Source organism: Fukomys damarensis, unplaced genomic scaffold, assembly GCF_012274545.1.
Source record: "Fukomys damarensis isolate Sample0158 unplaced genomic scaffold, DMR_v1.0_HiC HiC_scaffold_5, whole genome shotgun sequence".
NCBI classification, from domain to species: domain Eukaryota; kingdom Metazoa; phylum Chordata; class Mammalia; order Rodentia; family Bathyergidae; genus Fukomys; species Fukomys damarensis.
In genome coordinates this window covers 57,848,876-57,863,275 of record NW_022900917.1, presented here as the reverse complement: position 1 = coordinate 57,863,275, position 14,400 = coordinate 57,848,876, and the positions used below count along the sequence as shown (strand labels likewise).

At 36.4% G+C, this 14,400-nt stretch overlaps 1 protein-coding gene across 1 annotated transcript in view; it reads right to left on the bottom strand.

The window, feature by feature from the left end:
• Positions 1-14,400, bottom strand: part of Pxdnl (peroxidasin like) — a 442,040-nt gene that overhangs the window by 262,998 nt on the left and 164,642 nt on the right. Inside the window, 1 exon segment of the mRNA XM_033759138.1 lies at positions 9,953-9,978. Within this exon segment, the coding sequence (XP_033615029.1) occupies positions 9,953-9,978 (26 nt within the window).

Sequence of the window (14,400 nt, the reverse complement as noted above, 5' to 3'; positions counted from 1 at the left end):
ATATTCTTCTCAAATGTTTGCTGTTTCCATGTGTGTGGCTGTATTAAAAATTTCCACACATCATAAAGCTGCTATTAATCTGTAGGTTTTAGAACAGTATTTGATTTTTCTATAGTAATATATAAGCATATATTTTGTATAATAGAAATAGAAAAACAAAAATTGATAGAGCATTTAAAAGTGTTTTATTACTTGTCCATTTGTGCCAGTACAATTAAAATCTTGTTTAAAGATATGATGCATTCATATAAAAATACTACTGCACAACAGTGTATCAATGTGTGTGGTGTGCATTGTACACATGTGTAAGGTGCATGTGCAAATGTGTGAACATCTGAAATGGATGAACTAGTGCATCAGGAATTCAGACTTTGGAAGACAGGGTGGGTGTGACTGTGAGACCCATTCCAGGACTTGTCCCACAATGACAGAACTTGGAGTAAAGTAAAATATGCCCATAACTATGATATTTTACCCATATGTATAAAATTAATCAGTTATGTTAATAAAAGAAAACTGTTCTAGGTGCTCCCAATTTAATTCCAGAAGCCTCTAAAAGTATAGTTTCTCTTCTTCAGGCAGAAGAGACAGTCAGACAGACTCAGAGCATAGGAAGTATGTGATGGTCTTTGAGTGGCTGTCGATATGCAGGGGACCTCCTGCCATGACAGGCAGAAGACCCACAGCAGCTGATAATTCTGAACACCAGTCAATTAGGGAGTAGAAATGTCAGTCTTCAACTGCAGAAGGAGAATCCTGCCAGTGACCTGAATGCAGCTGGAGCCCAGCAACTGACATCACAGTGACAGCGGGCCAGACCTCAGGTCCAGAGAGCATGATCTAACAGGCGGGCTTTGTTATGAGCCACTCCACTTGTGGGCATGTGGCTACGCTGCAATAAGAAAATGAGCACGGAGGGATGTTTTATGTAGCTCACAAAACCAACCTGTATGCTGATCTTGTGTTAATGTTGGAAATCACCCTGAACAATGCTTTGTGCATCATCATCATCATCATCATCATCATCATCATCATCATTTCTATTATACAGTAACGCTTAAGAAGCAAAAGCAGATTTAATACATAAGATCCTAATAAGATTACTGACATTTAGAAATGGGAAGAAAGGAGCTAAAGGTGTAGGGAAGGTGGGATAGATAGGGGAAGGGTAATAAGGGAAAAGAAAAAAATGTGAGATAATGAAAAGATGGGGAGGGGAGGAGGAGGTGAAGGGAGGGCAGGGGTAAGGGGAAAAAATGAGAATCAAGACCTGTCATGTAGAGGTACAACATCCCAACAATGAATGTAACTGTACCGTATCCCTAAAATGTACCAATGAAATCAATTAAAGCTGAAAAAAAAAAAGAAGCAAAAGCATAATGAAGTGATCACAGAACAATCAACAAAGTTGCCGAGAATGGCAAAGATGAAAAACCAGCAGCTGAAACATCTCTGATTGATGATTCAAGAACCAGGTTTTTGCCCTGGTTCTCCTGCTAAGGGGTCAATACATACAGCCTATCTGTATTGCAGTTTCTTTCTGGAAAAGAACTGAATTGTTCATACTACAGTAATTGATAAAGATAAAAGCAAGTCCCCGAAGGGACCTGGGCTCTATCTCCCCCAGCCCATTTGTGTTCTGCACTAGGGAGAAGAAGAAAGTGGGTGTTAACAAGCCAGGCAGTTTAATGTCCTGCTCAGCAGTAGGAAGCCAGGGCTGTGCCTATGACCGGTTAACCTGTGCCAGTTAATGACTTGCTCTATGTGGTAGAAAACTTCCAGCATTTCATTAATAAATACAAGATTTCTAACTCCTCCTAGTTTGTAACTTCAATTACCATTTTTTCTTAAGCATTTTTAAAAAATGAGTTTATTGGTACATTTTAGGTATACAGTACAGTTACATTCATTATTGTGATCTTGTATCTCTACAAGACAGCTCTTGCTTCTCATTTTTTCCCCTGGTCCCTGCCCTGCCTTCATCCCCTCCTACCTTCCGCATTTACGTATACTTTATTTCCATCTTTTCATTTTCTCACATTTTTTCCCTTATCACCTTTCCCCTACTCATCCCACCTTCCCTACACCTTTAGCCCTTTTCTTCCCATTTCACAATGTTAGTTATCTCATTATGATCTTATTTACTATTACAATTGATTCACACCAGAGAAACTATTTGGTATTTACACATGTGTGACTTATTCATTTCACTTAGGAGTATATGCTCAATATGTATCCATTTTCCTATGAATGAATGTAATTTCTCATTCTTTATGGCTGAGTAGTATTCCATTTTATAGAAAAACCATGTCTTCTTTATCCAGTTTCCAACTGATGGGCAAATGGGATGTTTCCAAGTTTTAGCTATTATAAACTGTGCCACTAAAAACATGGGTGTGCATATATCATTGTGATATGATTCTTTTAATTCTTTTGGAAAGATACCCAGCAGAGGGAATGCTGGGTCAAATGGAACCTCTAGTCCCAGCTCTTTGAGGTATCTCCATATTGATTTCCATAGTGGTTGCACCAGTCTCCACTCCCACCAAAAATGGAGAAGGGTTCCTTTCTCCCCTCAGGCCTGCCAGCTTTTGTTATTGGTTGTTTTGTTATTTTGTTATTGGTTTCTTGATAGCAGCCATTCTTTGTGGGGTGAGGTGGAATCTCAGTGTTGTTTTCTTCTGCATCTCTCAAATGACCAGTGATGTGGAAGATTTTTTCATATATTGACTTGCTGCTTTTACTTCTTTATCTGAGAAATGTCTGTTCACTTCAGATGCCGATTTTTGAATCAGGTTTTTATATTTTGGGGGATTTTTTTTTTTTAGTTCTTTATATATTCTAGATAATAGTCCTTTGTCTGAAGAATAGCTGGTAAAAATTTTTTCCCACACTAGGTTGTCTCTTAGTTCTATTGATGGTTTCTTTTGCAGTGCAGAAGTTTTTTAATAAGATGAGATCCCAGTTATTGATTCTTTCTGCAAGTTGCCATACTACTGCAGATTTGTTCATAAAGTGTTTTCTTATGCCAATATCTTTAAGAATTCTGCCTAGTTTATCTTTCAGTAAGTATAGTGTTTCTGTTATAATATTTAGATCTTTCATCCACTTGTATTTTAAATTACATGGTGAAAAATAAGGGTCCAGTTTTAATTTTGGCAGGTGGAAATCCAGTTTTTCCAACACCATTTATTAAAGAGGCTATTGTTGCTCCACTGAGGATGGTCAGCTCCTTTGTCAAAGATGAGGCAGCTGAGTACATCTGGATTTGTTTTTGTGTCTTCCAATCTGTTTCACTGATCCTCAGATCTGTTTCTTGCCAGTACCATGCTGTTATTATCACAGTGGCTTTGTAGTATAGTTTCAAACTGGAAATTGTTATACCCGCTACCATGACTCTTTCCCTAGGATGGCTTTTGCTATTCTAGGTCTCTTATGGTTCCAAATGAATTTTTGGAATTCTTTTTTTCCTGTTCTGTGAAATATAGTGTTGGAATTTCAATTAGCATTGCATTGAATCTATACAGCAGTTGTGGTAGTATGGCCATTTTCACTATGTTGGTTTTTCCTACCCAGGAGCAGGGGACATCTTTCCATTTTCTTAAATCCTACTCAATTTCTTTTTTCAGAGTGCTATAGTTTTCAGTGTAGAGGTCTTTTGCTTCTTTTGTTAGAATGATTCTTAGATACTTCATTTTTTGGATGCTATTATGAAAGGAATTGTTTCCCTAATTTTTCTCTAAGTGAATCTGTTATTTGTGTACAAGAAGGCTATTGATTTTTGGCTGTTCTCCTTGTACCCTGCTACTCTGCTAAAAGTATCAATTAAGTCTAGAAGTCCTTTGGTGGAGTTTTTTGGGTCTTCCATGTAGAGTATAATATCATCAGCAAATAATAACAGTTTAACTTCTTCCTTTCCTATCTTTATTGCTTTAATTTCTTTCTCTTTTCTAATTGCTATGGTTAATGTTTCCAGAACTATATCAAAGAGGAGTGGTGATAGTGGGCATCCTTGTCTTGTTCCTGATTTTAATGTGAAGGTTTTCAGTTTTTGGCCATTTAATATGATGTTGGCTGTTGGTTTTTCATAGATAGCCTTTATTAAGTTAAGATACAGGTCATCTATTGCAATTTTTGCAGGGTTTTTATCATGAATGGGTGTTGAATTTTCTCAAATTTTTTTTGCATCTATCAAGAAGATCATATGGTTTTTGTCCTTGACTTTGTTAATATAGTATATTACATTTATTGACTTATGTATGTTGAACCATCCTGGCATCTCTGCAATAAATCCGACTTGGTCAGGATGTGTGACCTTCTTGATGATCCTCTGTATTCTGTTTGCTAGTATCTTATTGAGGATTTTTGCATCTATATTCATTAAGGAGATTGGCCTGTAGTTCTCTTTTTTAGTTGTGTCTTTCCCTGGTTTGGAATCAAAGTGATACTTGCTACCAGGAATGAATTTGGAAGTACAGCTTCCCTTTCAATTTCATTGAAAAGTTTGAAGTGTAATGGCAGTAGTTCTTCTCTAAATGTCTTGTAAAATGCAACTGTGAATCCATCAGGACCTGGGCTTTTCTTTGTTGGTAAATTTTTAATTACATTTTCAATTTCACTGACTGGAATTGTGTGTTTAAAATGTTTTTATCTTCTTTGTTCTACTTTGGTAATTCATAAGTATCTAGAAATCTGTCCATTTCTTCTGTGGTTTCCAATTTATTAGAGTACAGGTTCTCAAAGTAGGTATTAATGATATTCTGGATTTCTGTTGGATCTGTTGTGACTTTGTCTTTTTCATTCCTGATTGCATGGATCTGAGCCTTTTCTTTCCTTTTTTTGATAAGATTAGCTAAGGGTTTATTGATTTTATTTATTCTTTCAAAAAACCAATTCTTTGTTTCATTTATTTTTTGTATCATTTTCTTAGTTTCCATTGCATTGATTTCTGCTCTAATCTTTATAATTTCCGCTCAGTTTCAAGCTTTGGGTTTTTCTTGCTCTTATTTTTCTAGGAGTCTAAGATTCATCATTAGGTTGTTTATTTAAGCTCACTCTGTTTTCCTAGTGTGGGCATTCAGTGCTATGAATTTTCCACATAGAACTGCTTTCATTGTGTAGCATAGATTCCTGTATGTTGTATTGGTATTTTCATTTATTTGTAAAAACTGTCTAATTTCTTTAATTTCCTCTGTGATCCATTGATTATTCAGGAGAGTGTTGTTCAATTTCCATGTATTTGTGTAGTTCCTATGGTTTCTTGTGCTATTGAACTCCAGCTTGATTGAACTATGATCTGATAATATACAGGAGATAGCTTTGATTATTTTGCATTTATTAATACCTGTTCTGTGAGCTATTATGTGGTCTATCTTTGAGAATGACCTATGTGCAGCAAAAAGAATGTATATTCTGATTTTGTGGGGTGGAACACTCTATAAAAATCTATTAAGTCCATGCATTCAAAAGCATGGTTCAGTTCTAGTATTTCATTGTTGATTTTCTGCCTAGATGATCTGTCTATTTGTGATAGTGGGGTATTTAAGTCTACCACTACAACTGTATTAGTGCTTATTTAGTTTTACTTGTTGCTTAATATTTGTTTTATGTAGTTTGGGGCATTTATATTTGGTGCATATGTGTTTATGATTGTCATTTCTTCATCTTGAATTTTTCCCTTTACAAGGATGTAGTGGCCTTGTTTGTCTCTCTTAATGAGTTTTGGTTTGAAATTACTTTTGTCTGTGAATAAGATTGCTACCTCTGCTTTTTTCTGGGTTCCTGTCACATGGAGAATTGTTTTCCATCCTTTCACTTTCAGTCTATGGGCTTCTTTTTGCATTAGGTGTGTTTCATGTATACAACATATTTTTGGATTTTGCTTCTTGATCCACTCTTCCAGTCTATTTCTCTTGATTGGTGAATTGAGGCCATCGACATTGATGGTTATAAGTGATATGTACTGACTTATTATTGTCATAATATTGTCCCTTTGTTGACTATTTTTACTCTCCCGCCTTTTTAGTTTCTTGCCTTGACTACTTGATTTGCTCTGTTGGGCCTCATGGTGTTGTTACCTTCATTGTCTTTTTCTAGGATATTGTTTAGAATTGCTTGTAGTGCTGGTTTGGTGTTCATCAAGTTTCTCAGGTGTTCTTTGTCATGCAGGTATCTTACTTCCCCATCCATTTTGAAAGAGAGCTTTGCAGGATACATCAGTCTAGGTTGGAGGTTGTTTTCTTTTAGGACTTGAAATTCCTCACTTCAGGCTCTCCTTGACCTAAGTGCTTGTGTTGAAAATTCTGCTGTGATTCTGATAGGTTTTCCCTTGCATGTGATTTGTTTCTTGTTTCTTACTGCTTGTAGTATTTTGTTCTTCTCTTAGGTTTATGGGATCTTAATTATTATATGTCTAGGTGTAGATTTTTTTTACCATGGCTAGTTGGAGTCCTATATGCCTCACTTATCTGTATTTCTAATACTTTCCTTCTATTTGGGAAGTTTTCTGTCATTAATTCTGTGAGCAGCTTTTTTTTAAGTCATTTGTATTTTCTCCTGCTACTTCATGGATTCCTATCAGTCTTATGTTATTCTTCTTTGCATCATCTAGGAGCTGTTGGATCAATTTCTCATGATCCCTTACTGTTTTTAAGAGACCTCTCTTTTCACAGTCACTGACTGCAATCCTATCGTCTACATCTGACATTCTATCTTCACAATCTTTTATTCTGTTGTGTGCACTTTCAATAGTTTTTAATCCCCTGGATATCTGTTTGAATCTGTTTTTTATGGATTCCATTTCTTTCCTCTGTTGGGCATTCATTGTTTCCATTTCTTTCTTATGCTGGACCTTCATGGCTTCTATCATGGTCCTGAGCTCATCTATTTTTTTGTCAGTTTCTGTTCTAGAGTTTCAAATCATGACTTCATTTTGCTCACCATCTCTATGGTTATCTGGGAAATTATTTCTGTTTTGAATTTTTCTAGAGCCTGATTAATCTGTTTTGTTATTTCCTGTGCTATGGTTTCAGGGTGTCCTGCTGGTACACTATTTGACTTTTCATCTTCATTTGCCCTACTGTTTGCCATTGGTGAACTGGAAGTCTGTCTTTGTCTCTTGCTTAAGTGTTTTCTCATTTTTATTTTTGTTGTTCAGTTGTCCTTGGTTTACTTTCTAGGTTATTACTTAAATCTTCCTGATATAGTTTTGCTTTAGTTTTTTAGTCTCTAATGACTCATAGACATTCTCATTTTCATATCAGAGAAAACAACTCATTAAATTAATCACAATCCTTTATCCAAATTGATACAATCAGCAGCACAATACAATCAAGCACAACTTGCAAATTGACCACTCGTGGTAGTCATTAATCTATCACCTTTAAACCATGTGAATTAAATTAAAATCAAGAAGCAGCCCAAAATATGTTTGCAGTGAGTACACTTTCAGTATAGCATCTTTATCATTTAGGATGGGGGAGTTAACACAGAGTTAGGAAGAGAGGAGTAGATAAGTGAAAGAATTGGATAACGTTTCAAGTGAAACCAGAAGACATAGAATGACCATACAATATTTATGAAACTATTAAATTCAAAAGGGATAGACAGAGTGCAAGAATAAGTACAAGAATATATCTCCTTAACAGTAACAGGGCCTCACATTCCCTTGAAACTACTGACCCATGAGTGAGGTAAAATGACAGAAGAAAAGAACATTTTAAAAAAGGTGATAAAAGAAGAAGTCTGAGTTAGGACAGGAGCAGGAACAGAAAGGGAGATGAGGGATAATATGGTGGACCAAGAGACTGAGTTGGAGAAAGAGGACAGAAAAAAAGAAAGAATTTTCTGAGTGGAATGAGGAAAAGAAAGAAAAAAAATTTTGAAGGGCCTCTTTAAGACTATGTCTCTGCTGTCATAATATTCCATGTGCACAGCCGTGTGCAGAACCAAGTCCCCTGTTCTCAGCTAGCCAATGGCAGATGCCTGTGACTCAGACTGATCTCAGGCCACAAGGCCCAAATTGAGTTCCCCAACCTACAGAGTTGAACTCCACACAGTTCTATTAGAGGTTTCTTTAAAGATGTTCAAACTTGGGAGCTCAGATAAATACCCTTTATGACTACCTCTGTCTCTGCAGAGTGGGTCCAAGGACTGGCCCAATTGAGAGGTCTGAGAGTGGGGGTGGGGGTTGTGGAGGTATTTCAAGGGTGTCTGTGCAGCTACCTTCCTTGCTGGAGCTGGTGGCAGAGCAGGCAGGGGAGGGCATGGCTACCTGGTCCTGCAGAATGGGACCAAGCAGGCCAGCGGGAGAGGAGATCTCAGGGTGGCCTTCCTCGCTGGGGCTGGTGGTGCGCAGGCAGACTAAGTGTTAATTTTCACTCTTGCTTCTTAAATAGCCTTTCGCTGCCCTCCCTCTCCAGCCACAGTTGCTAAGACCCAGAAGCTGCCCTTGTCCTGGGCAGAAACTATTCTCAAGGCAGAGATGAAGAGAAAAAAAATCCCGAGCTCAACCTGTGTGAGTTTAATGCCTGGCTTCCTCTCCAAACTAGCTTTGTGTCACCTAACATAGAGTGCTTTATTTTCCTCAGGGAATAATAATAATAGTACTACAAGGAACTATACAAAAGATTTAATTTATGCAGAACATTTATAAGAATATTTGTTAAATGTTCAATAAGCCTTGGCTACTCTCTTTGTGATTCTAGGCTGTTTTGGCTTTATATCCTAGGGGATTTAGTGACAACAAAATACAGTCCATAGAAACCTGAATAATTTACAAGAATGCAGCTATAAGGTAGGAAAGGGGCATTTACTGTGGAGTCAGAGTGACAAGCTCCAGGTTATTGTACTTGTATAAGTCATACAACATCTGCTTCCAGTGATAATAGTGGCTTTATCAGACACAGAATTTTTAGAAAAGTCGAAAACAAGACTCACATCCACATCCATAAAGCAAAAGTAAAGAGCATGTGATGTTAAAATGTTCCTCTAATAAATTATACACTACTCATGTGACCTCCAAACACCATCACCATCAAATATGTATAGAAGCAAAGATTAGTAAATAGATTTATCTTCAAGGTAATACCAAGTAAGTCAAATCACACTGCCTCAGTCATTTTGCAATCGCCTGTATAAACTCCATAATCATTACCTAACTTTAAAATCAATATAAAATATAAATAGACAATAATTCTTTCTGAGAGAGAAAAATATATTTAGACAAACTGTGCAGAATGTCAGGGTCCAAATTTCATGCAGTGATCTAGAGGAATATCAGAAAGAAATTAAAATTTTAATCAGAACATGGTAGCACATGGTTGAAATTGCCTAAAGAAAAAATCAATCTGATAAGGTGAGAAGAACACAATTGCAAGTTGCAGTCACACAAGTGGAAGAATAGAGGAAAAAAGAAATATCAGCATTAAAATAATTTCCTGGCTAAAGCAAATTAACTGTCTCTCTTTAAAATGTTTATTCAAAACAGTTGTTTTTTTTACTCTGAGGGAAGCTGTGATCTGGAATTCTCTTGTTCTCCTTTTTATCAACAGACTTACTAAATAGCCAATCAAAGATTTAAAGTGTCTCTCTGAACACCCTGTAGTCTTTGAGCCTTCCAAAATAATGAGCAAATTAGGAATTCATTGAACCCAGTCAGAAATAAGGCCTTTTACAGTCAAATGTCTATCATGAAGCAATACATCTGAAAATCCAACAAAAAAAAAATCAATTTTAAAACCTGCTCTGATGTTGATGATAAAAATGTGCTAAGCACCTCTATGAAATGGCATAAATTAATAAGGAGACAGTATCAAAAATAATTTGTCCTGGATATAACCAAAATGAACACTTACAAAATGAACACTTACCAAAATGAATGTTTACTATACGATGGCCACTGTTGTCATAGTTACTTAACTATCCATATCTGTATAGGCAGATAAGCTGAGACAATCCTCAGTGATTTTTAATTTTTTTCTGATTTATGCACATAAAAACTACAGTTCTGCCACAACTAGCAAACCATGCTCTACCTCAGTGCATTTTCTGAAACCTCTTTTAATGAAGAAGGTGTAGTGATGGCAGAGTTAGCTCTCTGCTTGGGCTGAAATCCAGGTAAACTGGCAGACCCTGATTCCTCTGTCTTTGCTATTTTCATGTGCATCTTTGCAAAACTGCTGTCTCACCCTCACCTCCATATCTTTACCAGGTAGAGAGATGCTCTGTTTAGAACCTCCAAACAATCTTTCCAGCATGCTGTCCTCAGTTTGTGCTTGATGGCACCTGACAAAGATGAACTCACTTATGTTGACAAGCACTCAGAACAGCACACCCAGGGAAATGTAACCTCCTGCAAAAGTCAGGTTGTCATGGTGCACTGAAGATGCAATTTCTATTTTGATGTTCAATTTAAATATTCAAATCATAAAATCTAATAAAATATAAATAAAACTTCATATAGAAGCCAAAGAAGAAAGTTTTGTTATAAAAAAATTAAATCATGAGCACAGGAGAAATAACCAAAGCTTTCACAACCAGACTGTGTCTAGCCATCAACTTGGGCTTTCTGTGCCCATTAACCTGCTGTCCTGAGTTTGCCCTGTCACACGTAGATAGAAATCTCATTTCTCAAAGTAATGATTAACAAACTTACAACAGCGCATGTGCTAAGGTCCTTAACATCAACAAAGCATATGGATTTGAATAAGCACATTTGATTTTTATAATCATAAATACCAAATTTTCACAAACTATCTATAAAATTTTAAGCTGATTATATAATAGAAGTTTTAAGATCCTAAAATTCTTCATTACTTTGCTTCCAAAGATTCTGGGTCAATTTGAATACTAACATGTCACCATTAGTTACCAAGTTAAAATGGTTAATTTCAGAATGGGTCCTTCAAAATATAAAATTAAGACACTTGAAAAATTGATGGATGAGATTTAATAAGAATCTATTTTTAATTACTTGTATGTGATCAATAGTTCACTGACAATTTTAAAAATATTAAGCCATCTATATTAGCTAATTATGTTCACAAGGTGAATGAACATACACGGATATTGGTTATGCAATAGATGTGTACATTACTTAATACCTAACACATACATTATACTGGGGAGAAACAGATATCAAATAAATTTTAAAATTCAGTAATAAGAAATATGAGAGGAACTTGGTACGGTGGTGCATGCCTTTAATCCAGTAATCTGGGAAGCTGAGTCAGTTCAAGCCAAACCCAGGCAACTCAATTTTGTGAGACTTGTCTCAAAATTAAATATACTGAAAGAGAGAGAGAAGTGGAGTTGGTAAAAGTAAACTAGGAGGTAGCTACAATACAGCTACCAGTTAAAACATTGAAAAATCTAGCAGTAATTGTCACAATTGACTTTCATAAGAACTCTGCAAAATAGAGATTTATATCAATGAAGTTGATGCTGAATCAAGAAAAAAGACAACTGACAAGCAGAAAGAAAGCTCTCTGGCATTTTTACTTGCCACTGCCACACCCCTCTCCTGGGTTTAAAGGCAGTTTTTTGTTGTTGGTGGTGGGGTTTTTGTTTTGTTTTGTTTTGTTTTTGAGACAGGGTCTCACTATGTAGTTGAGACTGACCTGGAACTCACTATGTGACCCACGCTGGTCTCGAACTCACAATAATCCTCCTGCCTCAGCCTCTCAAGTACTGCTGGTATTACAGGAGTAATCCATGTGTGCCACCATGCCCAATTTAAAGGCAGTTTTGACAGTGTGGAACCCTACAGCCTGGTTCTGGAGGGATCATGGAAGACATGTGCAAAGAGATCTCAAAGTAATTATCTGTTCTCATCTGTACAGGGCAACATGAAGGACAGCAGGTGCTTGCCTTTGATCACATTTCCATTGTATATGATGCACCACATTTTTCCATTCATCTATCAGTGATCCCATGTTTAAACTGATCCCATTTTTAGCTACATGAATTATGCAACAGTAAACATGGAAGTGTAGCTGTCTCTCCAACATACCAATTTCAGTTCAATTTGGAGGTATATTATAGCCAGTAGTGGTATATGATCATGTGGTAACTCTATTTTTCTAGTAACTCTCAGTTTTCTGAGAAACCTCCATACTGTTTTCCATAAGGTCTATATTAAATTACATAATAAATAAATAAAATTATTTGTCTATCAAAAGCAAAACTTAAAACAAATGAATGAAATAAATTACAAGAATAGAAAATATATTTGATGGAACACTTGAAAAAAGTGAAGGAGAAAGGCATATCAGCCTCTAAAGATGGCGTAGACTGGAAGAGATAACCAATGTGCATGTATAAAGGCATATCTGACATAGTAAATAAATAAAACAGAGCCTAGAGTGGCACCAGCAGAGTAGAGAAAGATGAGAGTCTGGCAGATAGTGTCAGAAAAGTTCCAGAGGTTCAGGTTGTGATCACTGACAAGTCATGGTGACAAGTTGGATCCACAAAAGATGAGAATCCATATGTATTAGCAAAGGATCTCCAGAAAAACAGAACCAATAGGATATATAGAGAGATATATAAAGAAAGAGCTGTACAAAGGAATTAGCTCACATCATTACAAAGGCCAAGAATTCCCACAAGCTGTCCTGTGCAAGCTGGAGACTCAGGAAAGCCAGTGCAATTCAAAGACCCAAGATCTAAAGGTGAAGATTCCAATCCAAGTTGGAGGGCCTGAGAATCAGGAGAGCTGAAGGCAGATCCAGACTGACCCACCAGCTCAGCATTCAGTCACAGTATCAACTCTACCTTCCTCTATCTTTTGTGCTTTTCAGGCCATCGACAGATTAGATGACTTCTACTCACACTTGGGAGAACAGGCACCTGCTCAACTCGGTCCACCAATCCAAATGCTAATCTCTTCTACAAATACTTCCATGGAAACATCAAGAAATAATGTTTTTCAAGCTATCTGGGTATCCTATAGACTAGTCAAGTTGATAAAACTAACCATCACACTATATTGAAAACGTGATTTAGATGATATGAGTTCTCTTTAAAGGATTAGAATGCTTACTTTAAGAAAGAATCAAAAGAATAGGCAAGAGGATGTTTAAAGAAAGTAAAAAAGGAAAAGAAACCAGAGGAAAAATGGTAGCAATGAGGTCATGAACAGTTCAGATTTCAAATATCTAAGGGTTCCTTTTCATCTGCAGGAAATATATTCCAACATTCCCAGTAGATAACTGAAACTTCAGAAACCATAAATATATATATATTTTTTTTTTAAACAAAGGAGCCAAATACTCTCACTGGAGGAAAGATTGCCTCTTCAATAAATGGTGCTGGAAAAACTGAGTTTCAACTTGCCAAAGATTAAAAGTAGGCCCATATCTCTCACCATGCACTAAACTAAAATCAAAATGGATCAAAGATCTAAACATTAAAACAGAAATACTAAACCTGCTAGAAGATAGGTAGGTAGAACTCTTGAAGACATTGGCATAGGAAAAGATTTTATGAACAAAACCTCCATTGCACGTGAACTAGCACAATGAATCAATAACTGGGATCTCACTTTATTAAAAAGCTTCTGCACAGTATGAGAAACCACCAACAGAGTGAAGAGACAACTCACATGTGGACAAAAAGTTTTTACCAGCTATTCCTCATACAAAGGTCTACTATCTAGAATATATAAAGAGCTTAAATTAAAAAATCAGATCACCCAAATTTAAAGACCCAATCCAAAAATGGGCATCTGAAATGAACAGACATTTCTCAGACAAAGAAGTGGAAATAGCAAATAAACATATGAAATAATGTTTAGCATCACTGGTCATTCAAGAGATGCAAGTGAAAACAATACTAAGATTCCACCTCACTCCAGAAAGAACAGCTGCTTTCAAGAAATCAACCAATAACAAATACTGGCAGGGTTTTGCAGTAAGAAAGAACCCTTCTCCACTGTTGGGGAAGTGTTGGGAGTGTATACTGATGTGACCATTGTGGAAAACAGTGTGGAGATTCCTCAAAGAACTAGAATTAGAGGTCCCATTTGACACAGCTATTCCCCTGATGACTAGATAAAGAAGGTGTGGGGGTTTTTTTAATTGAGTTTATTGGTACATTTTAGGGATACAGTACAATTACATTCATTATTGGGATCTTGTACCTCTACATGATAGGTCTTGGTTCTCATTTTTTCCCTTGTCCCTGCCCTCCCTTCACACCCCTCCTCCCCTCCCCATTTACAAACACTTTATTTCCATCTTTTCATTTTCTTACATTTTTTTCTTTTCCCTTATTACCCTTCCCCTACCCATCCCACCTTCCCTATACCTTTAGCCCTTCGATGTGGGTTTTTTTTACAAATTCCCAATGTTGAATGTGATCATAATGTATATGTAAAATGTACCAATAAACTTAATGAAT